The sequence below is a fragment of the Ctenocephalides felis genome, unplaced genomic scaffold (assembly GCF_003426905.1).
Source record: "Ctenocephalides felis isolate EL2017-DRISC unplaced genomic scaffold, ASM342690v1 CF-g0.4_SCAFFOLD_01492, whole genome shotgun sequence".
In the NCBI taxonomy this organism is placed as follows: Eukaryota; Metazoa; Arthropoda; class Insecta; order Siphonaptera; family Pulicidae; genus Ctenocephalides; species Ctenocephalides felis.
The window spans coordinates 3304335-3322769 of NW_020537646.1; the positions used below are offsets into that span (position 1 = coordinate 3304335).

The following is an 18435-nucleotide window of genomic DNA, read 5'->3' on the forward strand; positions in this document are numbered from 1 at the left end:
CACTTCTGGAAGCTATTTGGATGAATTAGTTACTTGTCATCTGAAACGCCACTCTAAGAAATTTCTACATTATTTAAAATATTAATGAACATAAGTTGAATATTAATTACATAGTAATACATGTCAACTACAAATTTCTCAATGTACAAATATATATGTAGCAAAAATGAACTTGGATTTATTTTAAAGTTGTTAAAAGTTATGATGAAAAAAAATGCTTATATAAAATTAACTTACTTGTTAACTTCTGGAAAATATTTGGATTTTTCGCTCGCATGTCATCTAACAGCTCCATTAAGAATTTTCTATAATATTCAAAATATTAACAAAAAAATTAGATACAAAAAATAAACAAATAAAATTCCCTCAAACTTAGAAATATTATTTATTACTTACCGAACTCAAAACTATATTTAGCTTACCATATTTTCGTTGAATTTACATATAAAGTGAACAATTAAAATCATTGCCATTTTAATACAATAATATGACTAATTGTACAAGTTAATACAGTTTTAATCAGCAGTAATCTTAAGCTTATCATTGGTCTCCAATAAATATTAAGCTCGAAGTATAATCTATTATATATGTAGTTTGAGTTAAGAGCATTTCTGATGATTTAAAATGTAAATCCTTCTTTGTTGATGCTTCATAAAAGAGCAGATTATCTCCAAATTAAATAATCATCAGGAAACAAAAATAAAGCTCTTTGCCGGTAATTCTGACCGCTGCGCCATACTGCAGCAGTACAATTGCAGCCAGAAAGGAGATGAATTAAAAATTTATAGTTTAATACTTTCACCGTATACAGAACTGCAAGTAAATATTAGATAAGTGAGAGAACGTTTTGCCTTGCAACAAGTTTCCAGTATTTTCTCGTCTCATACATAGAACGTGTTTGCTTACCGAGAACTAATCTCATTGTTAAGTAAATTTACATTTTGTTGAACTTTCTGGATCGAGAGATATAATAGTCTGTAATGTCATCATCAAAGGAAATTGTAATAATTACAAATCAAATAATTAATTTTATTGCTCTAAATGCTATCATTGAAATGTAGGAGCGTGGCGTTGTTATGACAACGTTATGTTACAGTCCAATCTCCATATAAATTGGTAATAAAAACTGCCAATAAACTATATGTTTGCTATGCAGTCATTTTTCATATAAATCCTACAAATCGATAAAATTTGTAAAAAAAATTACAATGATCTAAATTAAAGATTAGAAAACAGTTTTAAAACTCCAAAATTTAAATAGAAAATTATATATCAGTTTGAATATAATAGTGAATTCTAATGATTATTGTACAGTTGTTATATCATATTTAGCCAAAATAACATTACTACAAAAGATTATAATTCTTTTTGAATCCAATACTTTAATTTAATTCCCATTGAGTGATTTTGTAAAATTAATGGAAACTTAGAAATAGAATACGGTTTGGTAATATCTTAAATGACTATACTATTTTATGTATATATTTTTTTAAATGTTTCTATTAGTAATCAAAGACATTTTCACATTTAACATTTTTATTACATAAACTACAACATTATATAGGTGATTACATTCATAAAAAGTGAAAACTAAAACAAAACATTTTTCGTCTACACGATTTATACCACATACTAAAAAATGAACTTATTTTAGACCTAATAACTATTAAAAAATATTGTAGAAAAATTACTTCATTAATCCAGAGATTCAGATAGATCTTGTATTCTGTAAAATATATAAAATTGTATTAGATACAGCTTATAGAACTTTTATAAAAATTATTGCTTTTTTAACTTCCCGAAGGAGAAGTTTATGTTTTCATCAAAAAATCCGAATCGCTAATTTTATGTTTTCTTGACGTTTCGAGCCATTCTGAATCGAATGAGACCAAATTTGGAAAAAGTATGTGTGTGTGTGTGTGTGTGTGTGTGTATGTGTGTGTGTGTGTGTGTGAACAGATTTTTTGCCGTAAATCGACGTTTTCTCCAAAACGGTTGGACCGATTTCAAAAATTTAAAAGCCATTTGATGTATCTCGATGAGGACTATCGTCTCTGAGTTTTGTGCGGCGATCGGCCGGGCCGTTTCTTTGTAAATTGCAGAAAAGTGAAAAAATTTTCGTCCACGTTTTAGCCCGCAATTCTGAATCGATTCTGAAAATTCAAAAACCGTTCGATAGATATTGGTTGGGAATCGTGCTGATTAGTTTTTGGTAAAGATCGGCCGGGCCGTTTTCTTGTAATAAAGTTTTTAAAAAAAAATTTTTGACGATTTTTATGATTATTTTTTTGACGATAGATACCATAGTTTTCTAGGTCATACTAAAATATTACGGTCCTACGACAACTGGTTCAGCTTTAAAAATTCGTCAAAGTTTGCAAAAATCAGTATGGTCTTTTTGGCATTTGTCAAAATTAGACTTTTGATCGACGTTTTCTCAAAAACGCCTGAACCGATTTTAGAAATTTAAAAGCCATTTGATGTATTTCGGTGAGGACTATCGTTTGTCAGTTTTGTGCGACGATCTGCCAAGCCGTTTCTTTGTAATTTGAAAAAAAGTGTTGAACTTTTCGTCCACATTTAAGCTCATCCTACCGAACCGATTTTAAAAAATCAAAAACTGTTCGAAAGATATTAGTTGGGAATGATGCTGATTAATTTTAGGTGAAAATCTACCGAGCCGTTTTCTTGTAATTAACTGTTGAAAAAAAGTGTTAAATTTTCATCCACATTTAAGCTCATCCTACCGAACCGATTTTGAAAAATCAAAAACTGTTCGAAAGATATCATTTGGGAATGATGCTGATTAATTTTAGGTGAAAATCTACCGAGCCGTTTTCTTGTAATTAACTGTTGAAAAAAAGTATTAAATTTTCGTCCACATTTAAGCTCATCCTACCGAACCGATTTTGAAAAATCAAAAACTGTTCGAAAGATATCATTTGGGAATGATGCTGATTAATTTTAGGTGAAAATCTACCGAGCCGTTTTCTTGTAATTAAATGTTGAAAAAAAGTGTTAAATTTTCGTCCACATTTAAGCTTATCCTACCGAACCGATTTTGAAAAATCAAATACTGTTCGAAAGATATCATTTGGGAATGATGCTGATTAATTTTAGGTGAAAATCTACCGAGCCGTTTTCTTGTAATTAACTGTTGAAAAAAAATTTAAGCCGATTTTCATGGAATTTTTTTTTTTGGCGATATACATCATGGTCTTATAGAACTTACTGTAATATTACGGCCTTACAACAAGTAGTTTAATTTTAAAAATTCGTCAAACTTTGCTAAAATTATTATCGTTTTTTTTAAAGTAGGATTAATGAAGTATATTATTTACACATTTTTTTGATCAAGTCGATTATTTACACATATCGGGAAGTTCATGTAATTTGCCTCAAGGCTAAATACCAAACCAACTAGTTTAAGTTATAATTATAGACCAAAATTTGCTCTACAAAATTAAAAATAGAATGGCAACAAGTTTTTAAATTTTAATAATTTTAAATGTTGACAAAAATTAAAAAAGCAATAATATATTATTTATAAATAGCATTTTTAAGAAAGCTTTCATGCAACCATGCAATGTGATAATATTATTATAATTACCAAAGCTATTCATGCCATTTATATTTTCAACAAGCAATTAAAATTCATAATATTTGCAGATACAAACCTCGTTAGTAGTTGCATTCCTCTTACAAATTAATAATATCATTGTTAGTCATCAGATTAGTATAATGGTTCATTAGGAGAAATAAATCACATTGCACTATTAGTTTGGTTATTGACATTTTATGAAACTGATAAAATCTTCTGAAATTTAATTGAGAATTCAAAGATTCTTCAATCAAACAACTGAGATGTATTTGATTTTTCAGGTCCTTGTTGCCCTTCATATTTGTTATTTTCACACATTTAAATAAATTAATTCTCAGGTTTTACAAATTTGAGAAAATATTAAATTCTCAGCTATTCACAACATTATATTTTATTTTAATTATTCGATATTATGGAATAATTTGTGAAAGATTAAGTACTTCAATGTGTAACATATTCGAATGATTTTGAAGCAACGACTAATTTTATATAATTTTCAAAAAAAAAAGCTATAAATATTAGTAACGTTCAATTTAATATACACAAAGACATGTAACTGTGAAATATTGTGTGAAAAACACAACATAATATATATATTAAAAAAATTGATTGTGAGATCTTAATTATTATAATCCCAAAATTCATTCAGTGGAAAATTTGTTCATCTTAATATTTTAATTACAAATAACAATAATCCATGGTACAAGAATATAAAAATTTGTTATTTTAATTTTGGGCTAAGCAAATCTTCCACAGATTCAAGGCTAGAACTGTAGCCAAAACATAGAGATTTTTTAACATTTTTTCAAATATAATATATTTGGCTAGTTTTAATCATTTTAAATGAATTGAAAATAAAATATATATTATTCAAAGTGAAATGAACTAAGTACGTGTTCTGATGTGGTAGCTGTTCAGTTTAAAGTTCACTGAAAATTTTATGAAATTTTACAAATCTATTTCATATATAGCCTTGAAAATTTTGATTTACGTAGTTCAACATTAAATATTTCATAAAAAACTCAACATATATAATAAGTTGTTGGCTGGCCCCATGATGTTATTAGAAACACATAAAAATATAGCAAAACCGTATTGAACCCGATGCATTCAGGTGCAAATTGCATTACAATATTTCCATACAATTTGATCAACTCGTCCATCAAATCATACTTTTTATCAAATTATTACTCTGTAATATTTGTACACTAAAACCATTCTACAGACAAATTGATCTCAATGGATAAAACCTTTATCATTCAGTTTAAAAAATTATTTAAAAGCCCGACATCAGGCAGCTTTGATATCAAATTTCAACTTGAGGTTATATATAGGGTCCGTCAGATAACTTTTTTTTTTGAAAATGCTATATATAAACTACTCAATATCTTCTCAATCTAAATCTTTTCTATTTGAAGTGCAATCCTTCTGGTTAATAATCGAAAATAATTTCATTGAAATGGCTGTCTAACTTTTAAATGGCTGTCAAAAAATTCTAAATTGCTACCAATAAAAAAAGTTATATGGCGGACCCTTTATCTCAAATATAGCCTCAAATGGAAATTGCCTCTCGTGGGTATAGCTGCGTATATATAATAAGAATGTCAACAAATACTTCCAGTATAGTTAATTAGCCATAATTGGATTGGACAACTACTGGGTTGCCATCCATTCAAAAATCCATATAATAAAGTTTACTGAATAACAATTACTGAATGTCCTAAGTGTAAAATATTGCAATTAAACTTACAAAAAAATAATTATTTAACCCCTTATAAGTGCTCTGGGATGTGCATTTTGTGATGATTATGAATATCGTGCACAGTGCAAAACCAAGCTTTCATTATTAATATCGCCGTTGGTCGTACAAAGAGTGAAGAGCGACATTCACTTTATCATTGGCAAAACGTACACTTTCCACTTTCTCTCTTTTCCGTGATTTTTCTTATTGTGCGGAAAATGGAACTGTCATTTATCAAGGCGTCCGGAAAGCGCCGGTGAAAAGAGGCGCCGAGGTACCTTCTTGCGAATGAACCAAGGCGAAGTAGAACGGATGGTCGCAATTGAAAATCTCTTTCGCCAGCACCTTGATCACACGACGAGTCGCAAACACGGCTAATAAATGATAATAGAGAAATGAATATTGGATTATAGATAAATGGTTCCTATAAATATCCTTTGTCTATGACATTTGAGTTGTCATCAGTTCACCAACTCAAAACAAAGATTTTTTCGAAAACGGATGTCAAAATAGGATGCACACTGAGTTCCTAACACGGCTGTTGCAAAAATAAAGGATAAAAGAAAAATTAATACAGGATAATAAATAAAAGTTTTTTACAAGTATCCTTTTCCTATAGCATATGAGTTGTACTCCGTTCACCAATTCGAAGCGGAGATTTTTTTCAAAATAGAACCCACAATGAGTCGCTAAGACGACTGAGGCTAAAATAAAGTATAATATAACAACAAATATAGAATAATACTATATTACAATACTATATATGTATTGTACAGTCGTTAGATCATCAATTCGAAACGCAATTTTTTCAAAACATGATCCGCAAAAGCAAATATTTTTTATTTTTATAATGTACTTTACGTTTACTATGGACAGATCTCCCAAATTGTAAGAAAAAAATTATATTTGTAGGGTAGAGTGGGGGCCATCACCATCGAAAACAAGTAAAGTTAAGAATATTTTTAATATTTGAAAGTAGAAGATAAAAGATGTATAACCAGTCATCATCTTGAATCCTATGACGTCGTTATCGAGATATAAACGGTTTTGTTTGAAAATCCATAGCAAAAGTTTTTTCGTGTGTTGTTAGATTTTTTGTGAGACCTCAATATGATATATAGGTTTACGTTATTAAATTGTTTTATAAGATGTATTGTTATTTTTAAGTTAGATTCAACATTTATTTTTATATATATAACCTTTATAAAAGCTTACATATGGGGTAGAAAGGACCATCTGAGCCTTTACCCGGATAAAGTGTAATTATTAAAAAATAGTAAATAAAAAAAATCAAATTAAAAAAGGCAATTTTACAAGAGATAATTCAAATAAATAGTTATTCCAACTCGAATATATACGACGATTACATACAGTATTCCGCAAAAAATATACCCATGAAATTTATATTTTGTGTTGGTTAATAAATAAAATTAAATATAAATAAATAAAATATGATTAAAATGTTATATTATGTTTGATCCCACAAGACTTGTGTTAGATTTTTTCAATTATCTACTTGTAGAATGAAACAACATTCGAGTGCATGTAGTAGCACATGTTATTTCTATAATTGGGTAGATAAAAACAAGTAACAAAATACATTTGAGGCTACATGCATAGCTTTAGACGATTATTATTAATAATATAATATTATTTTGATATTCAACTATAGATTGATTTCCATACAAATTAATTCACAATTCGCTTGCACAATTGCAATAGCGATTTTGCAAGTAATCGCAAACACCACACTAATTGATTCAATTTATCCAAACCAAAATTTCATCGTGGTTTCAGCCTGTTGCAGTAATTTACAATTTGACATTATAATAGAAATTCACTATGGATATTTATGATGGATAATAAATCTTAATGCATATCGAAACCCATCACCATCCTCAATCTAATCCAAATCGCATTCAATTTTAATAGATATTAAATAATGTTTCTGATCAGAAATAAACATTGATATTTGGAGGCATGCAAAATATTTATATGCAATAGTCATTGTTGAAGTATTTTCACAATTAAATATAAGGTAATTTTGAAAAAAGGCGTAAATGAATAAGATTCATCAGTATCTTACACACTTCATGCATGCCAAAATATTCAAAAAATTATTTACTTTATTATGTGTCCTGATAATAATTACTAGGCTAGTATTGCATATTTTTCTAGTTGGTAAATCGTCCAGAAAATAGTACTTGAACATTTTCAGGGTTTTCATTTTCAGAGCTTTCATTTTCAGATTCTACTGGATTTTGTGCAGATTTATAGAGTGCAAAATAAAAGGGATGATTAGCTTCGAATACTTCCTCAGGTACATAAGATTCCGTTACTAAAAGCACCGCTGAAGAAAATTGAAAGACATTAAATAATTTTGAAAAAAAAAACGCAGACAATAAACTATATACTTGTTTTTTATACCAATAATTTTGTTTTATACCAATAAATAATAAACGGTCACGTATTAATGTTTTTTCGATAATTTGGTATAAATGACAAATGTTACAGATTATAAAAGCTGAAGTGCTTCAACCTAAAAGGTATAAATCCGATAGTACAAATTGCCGATGCACATTATTTCATGCTTATTTTCTGACGAATACTTTTAGCATCTAACAACATTCAAACATGCTAAAATAACAAAATAAATTATTTACTTCATTATTTATCCTGTTTATTTTACAAAAATATAATTCCATATCATTTTAGTTATTGATATTGGTTAAACGCCCAGAAAACACTACTGTAACAATTTTAGAGCGCGCTCGTTTTTTGGATTGTTCTGGATTTTGTGCAGATTTAGCGTAGAGGGCGAAATAGAAGGGATGATTTGCTTCAAATACTCGATCAGGCATAAAAGAATCCAATTCTATGAGCACTCCTAAACAAAATTGAGAAAACTTGATAAATAATTTGAAAACAATGACTTGCTAGTAATATTTAAAATAAATTGATCACATAAAACGCAGGGAATAAAAGTTGTTTTTTTTTTCAAGAGTTTTGTTGGAGAAAACAAGCTCATCAAAAACATGTGCATTTAATTAAACCAGCAAAAAACATGATTTGCAAAAAGAAACCCAAATTTTAACTTATTGGAGAAATTTCAAACGATGCACTGCCCATTCTTTACCATCTGATTCCTATGAGAACAAACATTCAGAGAACACATGTACCCAAAATTTATTAAATTATCAAAATATTATAGAATATACATTTCTAGATTGAAATATGTACTAGATACCATATATTGACTAGATACCACACTTTCTTTTCTCAAAATAAAAAACATCACGCACTAGATAAATCAACACAATGAACTACTTCAAAAATGATGAAGAAATTGCGTTTCTAAGATAAAATTGGAAAACACATTGAACACACTACAGTGGGGAAAATGACTATATATAAAAATACTTTCTACAAAATCGTCGAGGATAAAAAAATCAATCACTACACAAAACAAATGCTCAAATTAAAAATTACGTGCTTGCCAATGATTTGCTTAGACATCCTCGATGTAAAAAAAATTCAAGATATACCTACGGTTGAAGTTGTATATGATTTATTATATTATATATCAAATCAGTTGCTTCCATGTAACTATTACTATGTGAATTGTAAGATATTCGAAATCACAATCTACTTCTCTCTAAGTGCGGCAAAGAATTCGCAAAGTGCTCTTTACAAGTAATTCTACTTTTTCCTTAAGAAAGTGGATTCTAAGAGCACTCTTCAACACTCTCTTGACCTACCACTAAAATGTACATATATTGTTATTGGCCATTAGCAAAATACCCCACGTGGCTTTTTATTGCTCGATGTACTCGGGTGAAAGAACGCGACCAGAAAATAGTGGGCAGGTTGGCGTTTGGAGGATGTAAATAAATGGTAGATTGACTTCGAATTCGACAGGGGGGAAGAACATCATTTTTGTCGTTATTCCTGGATAATAGATAAGTTAAATTAAAATATTTCTGCGACTTATTAAAGTCATTAGGACTAAACCAACATCAAGAAATACAATTTTTCGGTGCACGTATTTGGCACTTGCATCCAGAGCAATGTAGATATTCCTAAACAAAGTAATTTTAGTTTGTTGTTAATTGTTTGCTCTTTGCTGATATCTAAACAATCATAACTGATATGTTATATGAGATGTGACAATAAAACTTCTGTGGAACGATGTTGTTTTTAGCAGGCAACTGAACAGTAGGCCTATCTATGTTTGGCACATATTTGTTACTAGAATTTTTCTAACGCTGATGATATATTTTTAATATATTGCATCAAACTCTTCATTTATAAACACATTTGAGATCTAAATTTTTAAGTAAAAACCGATATCACTAATGCTTGATATCAGGCCTGTACGAGGTGGTTGTCAAACCAGGAATCTGGGTTTATAAGGCCAAAGATCCTTTCACGGCAAAGCCTACTAAATTGTTAAAATGTGCCTCAATTGATTGGTCAACAAATTGGTAACTCATTGATCAACAAATGGCTTTTTTGGACAAATTCACCTGAACGTTCGGGTATTCTAATAAAATAGTTTTGTAGTTCATTAACAATAAAATTATGATTGAACCTTTTAGCAATTTTGCAAAAAAGATTATAATAATAATATATTCACATTTTAGAAGATTAAACCCCATGTCAAAATTTAGTGTCCAGTTATAATACTGACAAAATTAACATTAATAATTTTTGTATAAAATTAAATAATTTAACAAAAAATGATGTATAATAATGATGTATAAATAAATGATGTATAAGTGCAGAGCATGCCAACGAAATGTTATTAAACATCTCAGCCCATTGACATAATTTAGTAAAAAACTGTTTTTGGCTTTACATTATATTATCAAATATGCATCCAGAAGCATTTTTACAACGTGCAATTTATCACAATTAATTATCAAAATTTGCCTTGTTACTCTTAAGGATTAACGTGTTGACCATGGAACATTGTCACTTTGGAAGATTTGTCGAAGATCACAAAATAGAAGGGATGGTCAGCATTAAGAGTCTCAGGTGGTAAAGGTAAGGATACGGCCATTATGAAACCTCCTGCAGAATATATCAATCCAAATTAGTAAATATTTTAACAAAGTTGGTTTATAATATATGGAGTGGAATAGACACTCATGATCCTAAAAGTCGTAAGCAATGTGTTAAAATTTATACAAGAAACACAAGATAGAAATATTTTCATGATGGTGAAACCCAAACCCAAATAAATTTTGTCAAAAATAAATTACCTATTCACTCTTGATTGTTTCTAAATTATGCCAAACCCATATACTAAACCGCAGTACCAATTTTTGCAAAAAAATTTTTAGTTCCAGGCTGCATATGCAAAAAGCATTTCTACAACGTGCTTAGTAAATTGAATTTAGAACCTAAAACTGCATTTTTTTCTCTATTTTAACAAGGCCTAATATATCGGTCGACCATGGATTAGAACAAATTCCGAACTCCTATGGATGATCATGAAATGGAAGGGATGTTCAACGTTAAATCTCTCAGGCAGGTATGGTACAAATAATGGAATTAGTGGTAGTCCTCCTGAATATACGAAATATAGTTTTCATTATTCATCGTGATATTGATTCTTGAACTTAAAATAGGTCACTGCATGTTTATTTTAAGACGTCTTTTGGGGATGGAATTATAAAATATTCAGCTTAAAGTTATAAAGAGTAGAACTTGGCACACGATACAGAAGTGGTTGGCAAAGATATGGGTACTGGAATAAGACAAAGCTCGATAAGTAATTGCTTAGAAATTGATCAAAATCAAATACATAATATCCTCGAGTAATACATCTAAATTTTATTTAACGATTCAGAAACCGTTCCAAAATCTTTTCGAAATACAATATGGAATACAAACGTCAGAATACATAAAAATCATTAACATTTCGATTGACATTCGTCGAAGTCGGTCCACAAAAATGACCCGTGAAGAGGATGTGATCATTTAGGGAATGGAACAACAGGAAATTGAATGGACGATCAACGACCAGGGTCTCAGGAGGCAGAGGCATGGACAAGGTCATCACTTTTATTCCTGGAGATGAAATAATCATATATTAAAATCATTCAATGCCAAAAATAATGGTCAGATAATACTAAAAATATTAGGAATTAAAAACATTGAAAAATATAATGTTTTAAAATTTCAATGTTACATTTTTTTAAGTATAAGTTATTTGAAACTTGAGAAGTGAAGTCTTTCAATTTTCAAATAAATTGTATCTAAAAAAGTGTATAAATGTATATAAAAAAATTGTTTGTTTTAAACAGTTTCTGAAGAAAGTTACATAATCACCGATTTGAGTACTTCCTCACAAATATTAAAAGAACCATCACCAACATAAACTTGAAAATATTATTATACGTTTTACTAAATATTACACACGATCAGAGTAGAATAAGAGCCTCATTCCACTATATAATGTTTAATGCATTTTCCATATCGATAGAATTATGTTACATTAAGATATATGGGAAGTACATCATAAATAAATTAAAATCGAAAGCAAATAATGTTGGAGTAGTAAAATAATTTGAATCTGAATAGATTCTGATCCGATAATAATAACTTTTTTAAATAACATAATGTTACTAATATAATTGTATGCTACATATATAAATGATACTAAATAAAAAAATTGGGTATTAGATAATCGTGCTTAGAAAAGTCGAGAGAACAATTGCGTTTTAAATTGTTAAAAAATTACAAAAACAATATAATAATACTTTTACCAATAATTAAGTTGATAGCATTAATTATTATCCAATCCCAAGTAGGCAAAAAATGATTTAGAATATTATTACTTGGTTAATTGATAATTACGATTTATCTACTATTTATATTATTCATCACCTAAGTTCATCATTCGACAAAATGACCGGAAAATAGTAGAATAGGATTTTCCTGAGTACGTAAGATGAACATAAAAGGTCGGTCAGCTTCGAATAAAGTCGGTTCTTGGAAGGACGTTATTGAGAAAAATAATCCTGAGGAAAAGTTTTAAAGATGAAATAAAATTTCACGTAAAAGAACAATTTATAATTACTCAAAGAATAAACTGTAATATTTTACTTCTAAAAATACAATAAAGACAGGATCATCCAATCGACTGAAACTTTAAACATCATTAGTAAAATTTAATAACTATCATAATTCTCAATAATTTTTAGTATATCAAAATTTAATTGAAACTAACGAAGGCTATTCAAAATAGGAATCCGTAATAAAAGTTTTAATCAAATATAATTAAATTTAAAATTGTAATAAATAAAAAATTTCAATTTCCAATTTTAGTAGTTTAAAATATTTGTAGTAATTCATGAATTTGTAGAGAATAATAAAAGAGGCTCTACATTGGTGCCATCTAAATATCTTCTACAAATCGAAATGCTCTTGAATACTCTCTTCCACAGTTCGCAACCTTTTAGTAACAGTTTCTAACATAAAGATATGTTGCAAAATTTGTTTCGATTCGATTTTCAGAGATATCAACATCATACATATATATTGTATAATATACATATTATATATAAATATATATATATATATATATATATAACAAATATACTGAAAATTTACAAATAATTTTGTTAGATCCCGAATGAATTATTTTTTTATTCCACTGCAATTATTTACTTTTCATTTGCATTTAACGATCCAATTGAACAATATACCTTTGAAATAATATTCTGGTATGAATTTGAGAATATATTTTTTATAGCAATAATTAGATATATGATAACATGCTTTGGAAACGATCCAGTGATAAATGTGAACCACTAGCAATTTCGATCAAAAACAAACAATCGTAATCCTGACATTTTAAAATTCAACAAATCTCACATTTCATTTTCAAATTGCCAATTATCTATTAGTCTTTGCCCGTAAGTAATTAGTTACCTTTTCATTTTTCATTTTCATAAGATTGGACGTTTCCATTGAACAAAACAGTATTACCAGTTTTTAAGATAAAGTAGAAAGGGTGATCTACGTTAAAATCAACTGGAGGAATACGGCTGCGCGGCCTAGACCTGGTTTTCACAATCATTCCTAAAAACATTTTTCTAATTATTGTAACTCTAACTAAAAACTCAATAAACGTCTTACGCTGGTAATAAAATATTTAAAACGCGGTATTAGAAGAATAGCAAACTGCCCTTACACGATCAGGCCATTTCACAAAGTGAATTCGAATGGTCAATTAAAAGAGTATTTTTGATTTCTTTTTATATCTTTTAAAGGAATTTGATATTAGTGCTAGATGATACCAGGTTACCCATAAATACGGATCAAATGCAGGACAATTTAGTTGGGCTCAGATTTGTGTCCTCTACATCACTGAGAATACTTATAGTATAGTATCTTTGTATTATTTTAGCCTAGACCTTTTTACCAATCCAAAAACCAATCTGATGTTGATGAATTTAGAAATATACCTTTGTTTTCACGTCAATAACCAGACGCGACTATCTCGTACTTTAACATGCAACATAAACCATTAAAAATCAAATTAAAGAATTATTAAATTTTGAGCTTCAAACCAATTTTTTTAATTTTTCAAATCGACTGTATTTATTTACCTTTCGTTTAAGAAAATTAGCTTTTCATAGCGATCTAACACGCCCATCAAACACAAGTGTGTTCGAAGCTTTTAAGATAAAGTGGAAAGGATGATCAACTTTGAAAACCTTTGGAGGAGGACGTACAATATACGAGACCAGTACTGGCAGCAATACTTCTAAAAAGAAGATGAATTCAAAATGCAAGTAACTTTCTGACATGTATCAATTCTGGAAAAAATTATCTCTAATGCCGGTAATTAAATGTAAGCCTATATAATATCACATCCTCGCATTTCACAACATGCCTAAGCATTAAAAACGATTTGAGACGAATGTACATCACATATCGGTTAGTTTAATTATAAATTTCCAAAGCTATATTAATTTTTAGCCCACAATTACTTAATTATATACCTTCTCATTAAATGCTTCTTATGGGGATTGAACGCGCCCATTGAACAAAAGAGTATTCCATCTATTTAAAGTATAGTAGAATGGATGGTCTACATTTAATACGACTCTAGGACGAACAACGCGTATCCTGGATGAGCCAGTCATAAACATTCCTAAAACATTATTTTAATTATTATGATTCACAAATTCAACAAATGTCCTATCATGATGCCAATCCTATTGTAGAAGTAAAAAAAATATGTACTTTATCTCGGTCCAGACACGCATAGTGATTCCACTGAACACAACTTTCGAAAGAGCTATAGAAACAATTTCTCTGATTAAAATCATATTATTAGTTTCTAGGTGTCAATTTTCATCAAGAAATGAGATCAGGTTGTTCGCACGTAAAGATTCTGTCCAGCATAATTTAATTAAAAGGATCATAACCGTATTCTCTATATCAATGATTAACTATAGTATAGTACCCATGTATAATTTCAGTTTAAATTTTTTGACTAGCCCAAAATGCATTCTGCTAGAGATGAATTTTGAAAAACCGTAATATTTTCCCGTCAATAATGAGATGCCAAATTTTGATGTTTGAACATGCAAGAAAACGTTAAAAATTTCGTATGATAGAAATTTTGAACTCCGTTATTTGTATGAATCTTTAACTTGTTTAATACATCCCCAGTTGATTTATGTGTTTAAATCGGCTATAAAATTTACCTTTTATTTAAGAAAATCACTTCATTATCATTTATGGAAGTCGAACCCTCCCATCAAACAAAACAGTATCCGAAGTCTTTAAGACAAAGTGGAAAGGATGATCAACTTTAAAAATGGTCGGAGGAGGTGGCGCGATATACGACATAAATGCAACCATAATTACACCTAGAAAAATATTTATAATTATTACTCTGAGTTTAAATTTGCAAAAAACATCTTCAAAGAACAGCACATGTATTTCTGCAAAAAATTATCATCAGGATTTATTAAAAGATCTCCAATTTGATCCATGTCATTCGTGCGGTACCCAAAATTCAAGGTGTTAAGCAACACGGTATTAATTTATGTACATGAAATAGGTATGAAATAGAGTTTTTCACAGTGAAAACGTTTTTAAATCAAATGTCAAGTCAATATTCGTAGACTAAGCAAACATTGGAATATTTAAGTTATAGTAAATATCAAAAATACGAGAAAAATTCTAATAGTCTTCGACCAAAAACGCTAATCATGTCAGCCATTCAATATCCTCACTCATTCAACAATTTTAATGAAGCAAATGAAAACTAGTTCTATAACAAGCACGAAATAAATTTATTTAAATACAAATTGCCTAATATTTGGGGCAACATTAACAAATAAAAATGCATTAAATTAAAACACACAAGTGATCAATAATATGTTAAAACCAAATGGATTATTGCACAAATCGTCCTTTAAAAAGAGGTAGATTATGTTGAGATCGATCTATTAGCAAATAATGGAAAGGATGATCAGCCGTGAAAAGCACAGGATCTGCAGGAAAACTCAGTGAAAAAGCCACTGCTAAGACAGCTGAAATAAAAAACACAAAATTGGTTGTTTAATACGCTTAGTATGATATTTGCTTATCTCTTGAAAATAAGGGAAATTACATATAAGTATTTATAAAAAATGAAACAAAGATAATGGGTTTATAAGCCACTAGAGAAAGCAAGCATAGACGTGTCAGCATCAATTGGAAATTTTTAAATTTTTCTTGGAACCTCTATGTCATCTCTAATTCAAAAACCAAAACCAAAAACGTTCAATCATCATTCCTGGCTTCCTAAACATACGATATGCTCCACACAAAAATACAATGTTCCTCTATAGTAAAAATAATTTTACGAACAAATAAAATGGTCCTTACAAGAATAATTAATTTAGTATGGAAATTTTATGCATGTGACATTAATTCGATAAATATTAGTGCATAGAGCTACTATGTATAAAAATATATTAAATTACACCCTTATAGTTGTTAAAACACATTTAGAGAGGCAACATACCAAGTAGTAATAGAGTTTAATAGAGTCTTGTAAGAAGCAACATCTAGAAATATAAATTAATCACTATAATATTCCTTTCTAATATAATATCCCCATATTGAACAAGTTTGAATATAAAAACATATATAACAAATGCTAATTGCGAAAAACATCAAGGTAGTCAGCAAAAGAAGAAGGATAAATGTCTTTCAAGGTGTAAATTTTAACTATTATACATGAAAAATTTAAAACAAATTAAAAATAATCAAGAAGAATTTTTTTGTAGTTCAAAGGGAAATATTGTAGAAGAATACTCCCATTAAGCACTACAACAAAAAGCCTTATAAGAACACATAATTCACAACGGATAGGACAAATAACACGATTATCCCTGTTTTTAAATTTTTACATATTTTCCGGTGAAAATTGGTACATTCTTGCGTTTTACAATAAACTTAAAGGGATGATTTGCGTTGAAAATCATCGTTTGTATTCGCGGTCCTCGAAGTGATCTGAACTTCATTTGAACGCCTGAAAATAGTCCACATTTAGTACATGGATTTTGAGAAGAGATTGAAATAGCAAATTTAGACAAAAACATAAAAAAAATTAACAAAGTTACCAAATAAATAAAAAAAAACATGAGCATTATACACTTGCTAATGTGCTTTGCTTCTCGATATACACAATGATTTTTATGAAAAAAAAAAAACAGAATTTACTTCAAAAAGTAAGAATTTTCATTATTGAATAACTTACATATCTGTAGCATTAAATTTTGCAATAAACAGAATTTAGTTACATCAGCGTTGGGATAATTTATTAAATTAATTTGCCATATGCAAATTTGATTGCAATCTTTGAATTTCATCAAACTTTATGCATGAACGAAAGTCACAAAATCTAGTTTCATAAGTTAATTTCTGATACTGATTTGTGCAGATGCAACAGTTTAAAAATTGCAGTGCTACTTATAAAAATCTTTATATGTCAAACCTCACGTATTAAAAAAGACTAGAGGAGTACCTGAAAAGATAATTTTCTGCCTCTATCGCCAAATCTGAAACTACAAATGATTAAAACTCGATTTAGCAAGCCAATTATATTTATATTTTCATATAACATATAGTAGGAGTATAGAAACGACCTCTAATTGAAATCGTTTTCCCTGTCGTTATCATGAGGTAGAAAGCATGGTCAGAATTGAAATTTTTGGGACTAACAATGACATTAGACACTGAAATACCTAGAAATATTTTTGATAAATTGAATAAGTGTAAAGTGGTATAAACATGCAGAATATTATTCAAAAAATCAACTTTAAAAAAATCAATTTCAAGCTATTTGGCAAAACATGTGTCAACATATCTAAGAATAACTTTATGCAAGCCTGTTATATTGAGTAAACTCAAAAGTAATTGGACATATAGGACTTTCATATAAAATTCTAAATTTTCACATTTCTATCAATTTTAAAAATGATTAGCAAATCTTCAAAGCATTAGTTGTTTCAAATCACGCCTATTTACCTTCATTCTAAGAAGAAATTTAAAGGGATTTAACACATCCACTGAACAAAACAGTATCCCAAGTCATCAATGAGTAATAAAATGGGTGATCAATATTAAAAACTACTGGAGAAAGATCCATCATTGGCATACAGCAACCAAGCATGACAATGCCTAAAAATGTTTGTTATTATTATAATTCATAAAAACAATAATTCAAATTCGTAGTATCAATCGGAATTTTACTCCTGTTCTAGATACACCGCTAGGCTTGGAAATTGTCTACTATTAGAAATCTAGTATTTGATCGAGTCATCAAATAACTTTCAGAGATTCATAATTTCAGATTTCATGTCGACACGTATAACATTCACAATGTTATGCAGAATAAATTATACAAAACTACGTTTTTTCATATGTAAATATTCTTTTGGAAATCGAGGCTATTTAGAAGCATATGTCTTTGATGAAAATACATAGTTGGAGAAAGACAACGCATCAGACAAACGTTTCGAGTTAAAGCTTAAAATATTATTAGTAAAATCAATTTTAAAAGCTTTAAATGTTT

At 28.9% G+C, this 18435-nt stretch overlaps 1 protein-coding gene across 7 annotated transcripts in view; it reads right to left on the reverse strand.

Annotated features, from left to right (window-relative positions):
* Positions 1–1518: 1518 nt before the first annotated feature.
* Positions 1519–18435, reverse strand: part of LOC113369829 (antichymotrypsin-2-like) — a 51899-nt gene continuing 34982 nt past the window's right edge. Inside the window, exons 7-8 of one of the 7 annotated variants that reach the window (XM_026610413.1) lie at positions 7468–7692; positions 1519–1726 (exon numbers count right to left, since the gene is read on the reverse strand). In XM_026610413.1, coding sequence (XP_026466198.1) covers positions 7517–7692 — 176 coding nt within the window. In that variant the 3' untranslated portion in view covers positions 1519–1726; positions 7468–7516. Of the gene's footprint in view, positions 1727–5498; positions 5717–7467; positions 7693–15643; positions 15905–18435 lie in introns of those variants that run through there. The other 6 variants (XR_003366546.1, XM_026610428.1, XM_026610426.1 and 3 more) reach the window with 6 other exon arrangements.